This window comes from Cnephaeus nilssonii (genome assembly GCF_951640355.1).
Source record: "Cnephaeus nilssonii genome assembly, chromosome: 17".
Lineage (NCBI taxonomy): Eukaryota > Metazoa > Chordata > Mammalia > Chiroptera > Vespertilionidae > Cnephaeus > Cnephaeus nilssonii.
Window position 1 is genome coordinate 7769211 of NC_137088.1, and position 12256 is coordinate 7781466.

General features: G+C 52.6%; 2 protein-coding genes across 6 annotated transcripts in view; one reads left to right on the forward strand and one right to left on the reverse strand.

Moving 5' to 3' along the window:
• Positions 1-3845, forward strand: part of CTNNB1 (catenin beta 1) — a 38026-nt gene extending 34181 nt beyond the window's left edge. Inside the window, exons 12-16 of one of the 2 annotated variants that reach the window (XM_079795345.1) lie at positions 418-568; positions 658-779; positions 1629-1689; positions 2559-2779; positions 3245-3845. In XM_079795345.1, coding sequence (XP_079651471.1) covers positions 418-568; positions 658-779; positions 1629-1689; positions 2559-2767 — 543 coding nt within the window. In that variant the 3' untranslated portion in view covers positions 2768-2779; positions 3245-3845. Of the gene's footprint in view, positions 1-417; positions 569-657; positions 780-1628; positions 1690-2558 lie in introns of both variants that reach the window. The other variant, XM_079795344.1, reaches the window with a different exon arrangement.
• A 132-nt stretch (positions 3846-3977) lies between these two features.
• The window catches only part of ULK4 (unc-51 like kinase 4), a 263268-nt gene continuing 254989 nt past the window's right edge, over positions 3978-12256 (reverse strand). For 3 of the 4 annotated variants that reach the window (XM_079795341.1, XM_079795339.1, XM_079795340.1), the window contains 2 exons: positions 10752-10837; positions 3978-8288 (listed from right to left, as the gene is read on the reverse strand). In XM_079795341.1, coding sequence (XP_079651467.1) covers positions 8225-8288; positions 10752-10837 — 150 coding nt within the window. In that variant the 3' untranslated portion in view covers positions 3978-8224. The remainder of the gene's footprint in view (positions 8289-10751; positions 10838-12256) is intronic. The other variant, XM_079795342.1, reaches the window with a different exon arrangement.

The following is a 12256-nucleotide window of genomic DNA, read 5'->3' on the forward strand; positions in this document are numbered from 1 at the left end:
ACGGTCAAGTGCTACATAATGATATTTCTGTCATCAGTGGTGGTACCATAGATTATAATGGACTGAAAAATTCCTGTCACCCCCTGATAGTACTGTTACAGCACGTTACGTGTTTGTGGTGATGCTGGTGTAAGCAAATCTACGTTTACCATTGTGTTACAATTCCCCACAGCATTCAGTAGAGGAACGTGCTGTATGGGCGTGTGGCCTAGGGGAGCAGTGGGCTGACCATCCAGGTTAGGTGTGCTTTGATGCTCACATGCACTGCTCAGACGTACCCCTTCGCTAAGCAGGGCATGACTGTGCTTTAATACAGTAGTGCAAATGCCATTAAACTCAGTTGGGAATGTTTGCACTACAATAGGGTGCTTGCTATGCTTTAATTTAATGAGGCTTTTGTGTGTGTTTTCTCCTTAGCTGCTTTATTCTCCCATTGAAAATATCCAAAGAGTCGCTGCAGGGGTCCTCTGTGAACTTGCTCAGGACAAGGAGGCTGCAGAAGCTATTGAAGCCGAGGGAGCCACGGCTCCCCTGACGGAATTGCTGCACTCGAGGAATGAAGGTGTGGGTAAGTAGAAGAGGAACCGGGACCTCCAGCCGGTTCATACAGGGATGCCTCCATCTTTCCTAAGAGCCTTTGTTTCTGTCCTCTCCCAGCAACGTACGCAGCGGCCGTTCTGTTCCGGATGTCTGAGGACAAGCCACAGGACTATAAGAAGCGGCTTTCAGTCGAGCTGACCAGCTCTCTCTTCCGAACAGAGCCAATGGCTTGGAATGAGGTAGGCAGTGCGCGTGCGTGTAGTGGGCAGTTCGTGTTTTCCCTCAGAACACTGCCCACTGGGTCTACATGCATTGCTGCCGACTGTCCTTCGCTTGAATAGTCGTTCATCGTGCTATGTGGGCAACGACTGAAGGAGAACTACAGCCTTCAAAAGCCTGCCCAGAATGATCTAGCTGCTTATTTAACCTTAGAACTCACAGGGAGGGAGATGAAAATTGTCAGAGTAAAGAGGCAATCATTAAACACTGGGAGTTGGGGGTCATTTTATCACTACTTTTCTAGTAGAATTCCTATGAATTTTAGTGTATGTCCTCAGCACAGTTATTCATTGGAAATTAGAACTAATTTATGGTACATAGTAATATACAGTTGAATGGAAAGAGATCCTACATATTTGTTTTAAAAGAAATGCCAAACTGTGAGTAATGTGTTATTGGGTTTTTAACTGGCAATCTTGACATGTTCCAACTTGAGCTCTGAACTTCTCCACCCAGCTCCTTCACAAACCTGTTCTGTCATAATTTTCTCCATCTCGGTTACTTGCAGCTTCCGCACAGGCTACAAGTCCTCCTCCATAGAACATGTCCTGTTTTCTGTTGTATCTCTAGCACCTAGTACAGGGCCTGACACATAGTAAGCACTTACGTATATTTGCTAAAAGGATAAATTTGTGAATTTTTAAAATACTGTGTGCAATGGGAAAACGTTTCGAGTATCATGGTTAATCTTTGAGGAGTGGAGTTTGACATATCTATTGTATACTTCTATATTTTGAATTATTTCTGTAATATTTAAGAGTGTACTTTGAGAATCATTTTGCCTCCTTGTTTTGTACCTGTTTATCTAGACTGCTGACCTTGGACTTGATATTGGTGCCCAGGGAGAGCCCCTTGGATATCGCCAGGATGGTATGTGTCTCATGCTTCTCGATTAACTCTAGATCAAGCTTTATCAAAAGAGCTAGTTTGCTTACCTGGGAAGCCATTGTTGGCAGGAAAGCAAGCAGTGGCAGCAATTAGTCAGTTCTTGAACAGTATCACACCACAAACACTTGTCACTCCTGCCAGATTTCTGGTTTTGTGTGTGTGTGTCGTCAGAGAAGCTATAATACCTGGGTCTACACCCCACCCAGGAAATGAGAGTATGGGAAACTTGTGTCCCCAAGCTCAGATCTGGAGTGGGTATGTTGTATTGCCGAGTTTTTCTGAAAAGCTAATTCCACTCTTGTTAATGGAGATGGAGCATGGGGTAGACCACCAACAGCTCTAACTATTCATCTTAAATTTGTCATCTTAACTTGTTTTCCCTAATTCTTAAACCACTAAAGCCCATAGCTTCTTTCCTTGACAGACATACAAATGTCAACCTTTAAGATAAAATATATAGAAGTTCAATTGGAAACGATGTCTTGCATTTTCTCAGTACCTTTGTGGGCATCACCTGGACTTCTCAACAGCTAGATTACATCTGCCAGACTTCCTCGTTGTTGCCTCACCTCCTGCCCATGGCTTCTTGATGCCTGGGTGGTCGTGGACAGTGGAAGCTGCTCTTCCTCCTGAGGAACTTGTCTCTGGCTTGGGAAATGCAAAATGTTCAGAGTGAACTGTAGGCGTGACTAGAACTGGGTGGGTGGCCTTGGGTAATTATGCGGCTGAAGAAAGCTAGAAGATGAAGAGGCTAGAGAGCAGTGCTTTCTGACATCCCTAACCTCAGTGGTAACTTGTGTCTTTCTCCTCTCACTCCCTTGCCCATTTTGTTGCCACCCTGACTCTCGTAGACCCCAGCTATCGTTCTTTTCACTCTGGTGGATATGGCCAGGATGCCTTGGGAATGGACCCCATGATGGAGCATGAGATGGGTGGCCACCACCCTGGTGCTGACTATCCAGTTGATGGGCTGCCAGATCTGGGGCACGCCCAGGACCTCATGGATGGGCTGCCTCCAGGTGACAGCAATCAGCTGGCCTGGTTTGATACTGACCTGTAAATCATCCTTTAGGTAAGAAGTTAAAAAAGCCAGTTTGGGTGAAATACTTTTACTCTGCCTACAGAACTTCAGAAAGACTTGGTTGGTAGGGTGGGAGTGGTTTAGACCTATTTGTAAATCTGCCACAAAAAAGATACATACATACATTGAAAGGAGATGTCTTAGAACATTTGAATGTTCTCAGATTTCTGGTTGTTACGTGGTCATGTGTGGAAGTCATTAACTTTAATGTTTTTTGCCACAGCTTTTGCAACTTAATACTCAAATGAGTAACATTTGCTGTTTTAAACATTAATAGCAGCCTTTCTCTCTATACAGCGGTATTGTCTGAACTTGCATTGTGATTGGCCTGTAGAGTTGCTGAGAGGGCTCGAGGGGTGGGCTGGTATCTCAGAAAGTGCCTGACACACTAACCAAGCTGAGTTTCCTATGGGAACACGTGAAGTAAACTTTTTGTTCTGGTCCTTTTTGGTCGAGGAGTAACAATACAAATGGCTTTTGGGAGTGACTCAAGAAGTGAAGAATGCACAAGAATGGATCACAGGATGGAATTTATCAAACTCTAGCCTTGCTTGTTAAAATTTTTTTTTAATATCTGTAATGGTACTGACTTTGCTTGCTTTGAAGTAGCTCTTTAATTTTTTTTTGCAGTAACTGTTAGTTTTTTAAGTCTTGTAGTCTTAAGTTATAGTGAATACTGCTACAGCAATTTCTAATTTTTAAGAATTGAGTAATGGTGTAGAACACTAATTCATAATCACTCTAATTGTAATCTGAATAAAGTGTAACATTGTGTAGCCTTTTTGTATAAAATAGACAAATAGAAATGGTCCAATTAGTTTCCTTTTTAATATGCTTAAAATAAGCAGGTGGATCTATTTCATGTTTTTGATCAAAAACTTTATTTGGGATATGTATGGGTAGGGTAAATCAGTAAGAGGTGTTATTTGGAACCTTGTTTTGGACAGTTTACCAGTTGCCTTTTATCCCAAAGTTGTTGTAACCTGCTGTGATTCAATGCTTCAAGAGAAAATGCAGTTATAAAAATTGTTCAGAATTAAACTTTTAATTCATTCGATTGTGTCACCTTTTTCCTTGTTAGCAAATGAGGGTAACAAGTATATTCACGTACATAGTGAACTAAGTGGTCAAAGGTGTAGAGCCTTCTTTACCTTAGATGGGAATGTTGGCCAAGTTTCTCCAGCAACGGCACCAACAACGGTTTCAGTCGTGAACACGATTCTGACCTTGTGTGAGAGGCGAGATTCCACCTTCTCCAACGAAGGACTCTGGGCTTAGACCCTACAGCCAAGACTTCAGCTGGCCTCTGTTGTGGACATGTGTATAATCGTGACCAAAAGGCATCTAGCTAGTCTTGGGGCTACATAGAGCAAAACTGAAAGCCAATAGGAATTCCCCACCCCACACTTGCTGTCTTACGGTAAGAATGAAACATTAAATACCTGGGTTTTAGATCCCAAGCACCTTCACATAAGTGTGACTCATTTGGAGAGGGGAATTCCTTCTACTCCACTTTGAACTGATAATTAAGTTGGTTTAAGTGTAGATGTTTATCTGAACATAGACCCAGAATGGGCCTTTCCAGCCATCTGCCAGGTGAGCCTGTCATCCTGGCGGTAGGTCTCACAGCTTTCCTCCCTTAGGGCAGAGTCAGTAGGCCTGTTAAGACTTGTGATTTGGTCTTTTAAAAAGAGGGGTGTGTGCTTAGGAGGGTTGTTTCTGATTTTCTGTGGGTGGCCGTTGGGATAAAATTGAAGTTAATGCAGAAAAAAATCCATGACGGTCAACAAACTATCCATTTTAAATAAAAAAAACTATGAGTATTTTTCTTTTGCCTCAAGGTCCAGTATGACTTGGTAGGGCACTGTGTGATCATGTGCCCAATAATCGCTTCATTCATACATGAGAGGGGCCATCCTGCAGTTAAAAACGATAGCTTTACACCAGTGATGGCGAACCTATGACACGCGGCCGCATGCCAAGGATGAAACATTTGCGAAATAATGTTTTTTCCTCAAAGTGACACACTACCCGAGTTATGCTCAGTTTTTTTGGCGAAGTTTGACACACCAAGCTCAAAAGGTTGGCCATCACTGCTTTACGCAATAGTTTGACTATATCTCATAACATTAAACAAAAGAAAGTCATAAATGCATACTGGAGGGGGGCTACACTGATCCAAAAAAGGGCAGTCTATTTTAAGGACTCATCCATGGATGGGAAAACTGAAAAGCAAGGAGTTCTTAGATTACTACACAAATCAGGAGAGTGGTTACCTGGGGACGGAGGTCACAGGACATTGGATCCCACTGCACTGAGTGGAAGAGGAACACTTCCTGTTGGAGTAGATGCTTTAGACACGAGACTTTGATCTGGTTATTTGAATCCTTGACAGTGAAAGATCTTAAGGTAAATAAGCTTTTTTTGTTTTGATTACTGTAATAAAAACAAGATCTGAATTGTGGTGTTTGGTTTAATTAGCAAAGAGCTGAGTTGATGGGCTGTGGTGGTTTTCTAGCAAGCGAGAGTCTCGCTGCTTTTCCTTCCTTGAGTGGATCAGCCCCCCAAGGCAGTTACAAAATGGAGGGGTGAGGGTGAGGCAGAAAAGGTCGAGTCTCCTTTTCTCCTCACTCCTGTGTGGTGCCCACTCAGCAGGAGAGAGGGTGATGGGCCTCCCTGACTGCCTCCAACGAGAGGCCAGAAGTGGGCTGTAAGCCGGTCTCCCTCCAGGCCCCTCAGCACTCCACTGCCTTGTTCTAGCCAAGGCTTCTTGTTCTTGTTCCCACACTTCCCTCCTCTCAGCCCCACCGAAGCCGGAGTCTAATGGGGCCTCCTAACCTTTGTCCAGTCTGGTTTCCATCCCACTCCAGACAACCCCCCATGGCCAAGCCCCTTTCTTTGGGATTTTGTAGCTTCCTCCCCCACCCCCTTTTCCAAGGCTCCTCCCCCAGTCGCTGCATAGGTCCGTATGCAGAGATTTATTTCTACGTCCTATGTTTCTGTTGCCAGGGGAGGGAGGAAGACGGGCATCTTGCTTCAAGTGGAGGCAGGGGAGACCTCTCCTCCCCTCCCCTTGGACAAGAGCCTGAGCCACTAGCGCCCCCACTTTCTTAGCTACACTACATTCACAGAGCTGACCTGGAACCTCATCAGGTAACAACCTCATGGTAATAAGGAATGCGAGGGGCTGGACACGTACAAAGAACCACCGGGCAGTCAGTTCTGTGGCTGCACCCAGCAGACCTACCTCCTCAGCTGCCCACATGACTCACGTCTTCTCTGACCACCTGGAGCCAGTCACCCCAACGGTTCTCAGGCACAGTCCTCCATCTACTCTCAGGCAGGAGTTACGGCAGGGCAGGGTCTCGCTGCGTTAGGGTGTAGTTAGTCGAGGGGAAGCGGGGTGGGGGTGGGGGTCCTGTGCAGCCACTCCCCGGCCCGAGGGCTCTCGACTTCAGGGACACCATTTGTCCCAGTGGTGTGTCAGCTGGCGAGCAAATAGCTGAAGCTTGGAGGTGGTGGGAAGGGGAGGCCAGCAGGTACCTGGGTCTGGACCCCTTACACTCAGGATCCTGTGAGCTCCAATGGGGCTAGGGCCAGCTCCTTTCTCAGCACTGGAGCCAGCCTGGGAAGCCAGAGACGGCATGGGCCTCGCCTGGAGAAGCAGGGAAGGCTCTTTGCCGCCGCTAGCCTGCTCGCGCCCTACCTCGATTTCATTATACCAAGGCTGCTGCTCCTATTGGACACTGTGAGAATAACAGAGAATAACAAAAAGGATCCCTAGGTCCAGAAGGACATAGCCTCACACAGGGTACAGGCTCAGCATGGGTAGCTTTCGTGCCCGGCACCCTGGGCTGAGCACCCTGGGCAGGGCAGTAGCCCTGCTGGGACCTTCATCTTGCCTCCTGCCTGAGATACGCCTTTTCTCAAACATGCAGTGCTGTGGGCTCAGGGCCAGGAATGGTCAACTCAACAAGGTTTAGGAATGTTAAATCCTACCCGTTTTACTTTAAACAGCAAAGACTCCTCCCTGCTTGGTGGAAAGGGGGAAGTAGCTTTTCCATTCTTTGAAATACCTTCTCTGAGGACTCTAGACCCAGAACTCAAGTGGTTCCCCGGGAACTGAATCAAGGGAGAGAACAGGTTGTCTGGGAAAACAGGAGATCTGGGCCCAGGAGGCAAAGCAGCTGGAGCCAAAAGCCAGAACTCTGGCTGCTCCATGGGCTAACTCCCCTTCCCACCCCTATCCCCACCCAGGAACACAGGCCAGTCCAGCCAGGCCAGACCACTAGGGATGCCGCCTCCTCACCGTGGGCAGTAAGGCTATGAGCGATCAAACGAAACTGCCTGCTGCTCAGGGACAGTCTCTTACACCCCAGCTGTATCGAGTCAGAGTCCTGAGGTCAGCCGAGCAAGTAGACGGCCTGAAAGGAAGTGGAGACGCTGCTTCGCAGGCTGTGGTGGGAACTGACTGACAGACATGCCTTGGAGAGTTGGCACAAAACTGCTGCTTGCCTTATAGCCCCATGAACTTGGCAAACTACCCTGGTCACTGTGGCTACCAAAGTGGGGCTACCACCTCTGCCTGCCCTGCCCGCTCTGCAGGGGACAGTCCCACCTGGGCGGGGCAGTGTGTGTTAGGGGCGCATCCTCTGAGAAGTGCAGCCCACAGCTGGGAGAAGGGCAGCAGCTAGTGGCCTGGTCTAGCCTTTCCTTTTGCAGATCGGACACTGAGGCCCCAGAGACCAGGGGCTGCATCAACTTGCTCACCTGGTCTGAGCTGTCCGGGACCCATCCCACCTTCCAGGCCAGATTCCTCGGTCCAACAGCCCAACACCTCTGCAGTGTCCACCAGGTGTTTGCATGGGCCCGACTCTCACAGGAGGTTCTTGGCGTGTGTGAGAGGGAACATAGGGAGAAGCTGAAGAGGTTCAAGGATTTGGGAGTGACCGGTAGAAGTTGGGGGGACAATTCTACTTCGATGCCATCAACCCACCGAGATGGGCAGACCTTCCAGGAAGCCAGCGTTCCTGGAGCACTGGCGTTTCCGCAGGCAGTTTGTCCCTGAGGTGAAGGGAAGCCAGGCAGGTAAAAGGGGGGCGGGGTGGGGGGAGCCAGGCAGGCTAACCCTTCCAAAGGCTGGCTGGGAGCTGCCTTCAGTCTCCGCAGGAGAGGGAGACGCGGCGCAGGCGGGCTGGCCCGCGGCCACACAGAGGATAGTACGTTCTGAGACCAGCTGGCAAACCTGGCTTCCGGGGGGTGTGCCCCCCACCCCCCCAGGACGAGGGCTCTGTTCGGAGGCGGTTTCCCGGGCCCAGAGTGAGGGAGAGCACCTCAGCCGCAGGCTCTGGCGTCAGCTGGCTTTATTGGGTGCAGGGACGGCTGGGGTGTGTCGGGCTGGCCGTGCCTGTGCAGCCGAGGTTGGTGCCTTCTCGCCTAGCGTCCAGCAGTCTGAAGGATTTCCAGGGCCAAGGAGGCCACCGCACTGTCGGCAGACGAACTGAGGAAAACAAAGGCAGGCTGAAGTGCCGCCTCGTGCAAAGGGGCTGGTGTCTGATGGACCAGCTGCTTCCTAGGGCGGCCCCTCCGCAGTCTGGAGACGCAGAAACCGCCTTCCCAGGCTGCGGTGCGGACCCGTCAGCCCACAACCCCAGTGGGGCTCAGAACTGGCCCCACCCGCACCCCTAATCGAGGCCTGAGCTCCTGGCCCACCAGCTCTCGGCATCTGAACCCCCTGGGCCGGGTGCAGATGCTGAGCTGTAAGGCAAGTCAGACGGCAGCCAGACCTGCTCAGCTCGGCCCGGGTCCCGCAAGGGTCCCCGCCCGGCCCAAAGGCTGCCTCCTGCTCCCTGTGGCCGCTGGCGGGCCCATCAGTCACAAATCGGGTTTCTTATTCTCACAGGTGTGGATGTGCAATTAAGAGCTTAAAGTGGAGACTGTTACCAGAGCAAACTGAGACGTATTTAAGCCTGTGCCGCAACAACTGTTAGCAAAGTAAAGAAGGACACACAGCAGTGTTCACCTTGAAGAATGAAATCAGCTCGCGGCACCCTCCTACTACACAGACATAGAGCCGATGTCAAATAATCGGGTGGGGGCTGCATAAAGGGTGGGCCTCCGTGGGGCAGGGCAGGAGACGGGGCTGCCCTGCCCACTGGCGCCGCCCGGGAAGGCCCAGTGACTGGCAAAGGGCGCGTCAACCTGTGGCAGGGCCAGTCGGAGCTGAGGACACCGTCACTCACTCCTGGTCAACATTAGAAAGCCCTTTCTTCGGCCATCTGAGCAGAGCCCGCACACGACATCTCACAGCAGCGACCGCCCGCCTGCCTGGAGCGCTGGGTGCGGGTGCGGGTGCGGGAGAGGCCACCGGCTCCAGGAGCCCTGAGCCTCATTTTGGCATGTGGTCCAGATTGCGTGCATCCTGAGGCTGCACTGGCCTGCCTGAGGCTGGCTGAGGCCCTGCTGGAGCGAGTCCCGCAGGCGGGCGGGCTGGGGGAGGGCTCTCAGGAGCCGGCCACTCACCGCCGCCGCCCAGGGCTGTTTGCTCAGGGCTGGGGTCCCTGGGGGTGCCATGCATGCTCCTCACAAACCAGTCTGAGGCCCTGTCTGCACCTCACACCAGGCTGACGGTGAGGCGGGGCCTCCCACCAAGTCGGCCTGTCCTTCCCCTCACCCACAGGAACATGGCGGGGCGGGTAGCCCAGGGGGTGGTGTCCCCCTCCCCCACCCAATCCAGGATTAAGTACAAAAAGGATGAGGGGGCCCAGCCTCCACCACAGAGTCCCTCAGCAATCACAGGTATTTCTTCAAATTAACACCCATCCCAAAGCACGGAAACACTCCATCGAACCCCGTGGTCCTGACCGCTACCGGGGAACGTGCAGTGGAGGCAGGTGTGCCTTCGAGGTGCGGACGGACAGCAGCGGGGGCTCGGGGCTGTGGCTACCTCCCTCAGCACGGGGGTGTGGCCTGAGGGAGGAGGGGTCACTGTATTCACTGACCACCCACCAAACCTCCCCACCGCTTGCCAGGCTCAGTGCCGCCACACGCGGTGAGCCGTGAGCCAGGGCCAGGTGGCGGGAAGCATGGAGGCCTGGGGACAACTTTTTCTCTATCCCGTGTTTCCCTTTGCCACTTGGCACTGACATTGAAGTAAACAGTATAAGCTCTACCCCCACCAGCTGCCACCACCTCTCACGTTCAGGGGTGCGGGGGGTGCGTGTCGTTGCGGAATGAACCCTCCCTGCAGCACTCACCCCACTGAGCATCTGCCTGAGGGTGGGGCTGGCGCTCCTGGGTGACAGGGCTGCCTGGTCTGCACCTCACTTCTAGAATGTTCTAGACACTGCACAGCTGGGGACTGGGAGGCAGAGGTTACCTCACACTCGGATTCTGGGAGTCACACACTCTGCTCTGTAGGTTCCAAGTTTTCCTTCTGGCCAAGCGGGGCGGCCTGGTGCTGCCGGGCAGGCTGGGCTGTCGGTTCTGACCCCAGCCCTTCCCTGACCTCCAGCCCCTCTGCCAGGTGGCGGTACTGTCGCCTGTGGCCCGGGCTGGCATGGGGGTGCGTGTACACAGGCTGGGTACCGACTGCCTTTCTTATGGGGGTCATCACATCTTCCACCTGTTGTCCCCTCCCAACTGGTCATAGTCCACTCCCCTCCTCACCTCTGTCTCCGATAGATGGGATACTGGGGGCTAAGATACTCTGATTTTTCTCCCTCTTCCTGTTGGCACCCCTCATTTGCACAGTGGGGGGACCCCCAGGGGATAGAGACACAGCGACGATGCTTCCCATGCTGGGAGGGATCCAGTGGCAAGGACCGGTCATGGCCACTGAGATCCCTCTGGAAGATGGGGGTCCCTGGTGTGTAGAGGGAATGGGGGGGCAGGAGGAGAGAAAAGAATGGGTCGGTGTTTGCTGAGCCCAGTAGAGTGCACTGGCCCTCCGGGGCCTACTCACCCGCCGGCCGGGGCCAGCCACTCCAGCGCCCGCAGGAGGCTGCCCGCACCCTTCAGGCTCTCCAGGTGCTTCTCGTTGGAGGTGACCTGCAAAGGCGGGAGGGGACAGTGGTTGGTGGGCCCACCCCTGACTCAGCCCCCTGGCTGGGCACCCTGAGTGTCGGGCTACCTGTGGCCTGGGGAGCAAGCCTCAGCCCCACCCCACAGGAGGCTGCTGACCACGGGGACCGAGGCAGACGGTGGTGACCCCTGGGGGAGAGCACGAGGGAGCCACGGGCGGGGATGTGCCCGGTCACGGTGGGGTGCTCTGCAGTTTGTCACTTACTCTTTCCCACAGCCTCGCCTTGCAGGTGAGGTAACGGGGGCTCAGGGAGGCGCAGGGGCCACCGCGGCAGGACCCAGGGAGCCGGATCCTATCAGGTGACCCCCTGCTCACGTGTTCCTTCCACTTGACCTGGCAGCCCAGGCTGGACTGTCACCGCCCAGTTCTAAGAAGAGGCTGAAATTTCTTAGCCAGTGACAGGAAGGTCACGGGGTCATTACACTTCCAGGTGGACTCTGCACCTTCGCCACCCCGCTCCCCACAGGCGCCTCGCCCAGCTGCCAGCTCAGCTGCATGGGCCGTGCTTTCTGCGGAGATCTGCGTCTTCAAAGAGCTGCAGGGAAATGTGTCCTGAACGCACACCAACTGGGTGAGCTCAAGAGGCTGCTGTTTGGAAACCCGGCTGCGGTTCAGTGATGCCTGAGGTGAGCACAAGCTTACCCCGACGGGCTGGGCCCTTCAGTGAGGTTCCCCAAAACGTGCCTCATGCAGGTCCGCTGAGCTGCATCCACACCCACTGCCCTGACCAGCCCTCCCCTCCCACGGGACTGTGTGCTCCACGGAAATCACCCAGCAGGTTCCAAACAAACAATAAGACGACGTTTCCTTGCCAGGCTAGTCAGAAGGTGCAAACAGAAAATACAGTGACCATCACGCAATCAGAGGAAGGGACCAAAATAGCATCATGTGAAATGGACATAAATGTGGGCATCAACAAAGCCAAAAGAATTAATTGAAAATCATGTGATTTGGCCACTTAATGGAACTCTTACGGACAACACCAACTGCTGTCCTGCATATAAAGACGAGTTAATTAGACAATAAAAACTGTAAACAATATCAGAGACTCCAGTTCTGGATGAGAGAGGAGAGACATGCTCCCCTGCTCTCCCTCCGAATGCAGCTATGCAACCTGCACAGAGCACACAGCACAGCCACCGGAGAACAAGGAAAAGGAAACAGCGGCAGGCAGACTGGGGGAGGACAGTGGCTCCGAAGCCCACGACGTGGTGGTGACGGTACCACTCCTCTCCTTCCAGGAAGCCCAGCAGGACTCAACAAACCCAAACCCCCGGAGTGAGCACTGAGGGCGAGGAGAGCGCCCCCGAAGAAGCCAGGCTTGGGGAAGGGAGAGGAAATCCCAAAAGCTCAGAGAAGAGATGAAACTCGGGTACTTCCCTTCC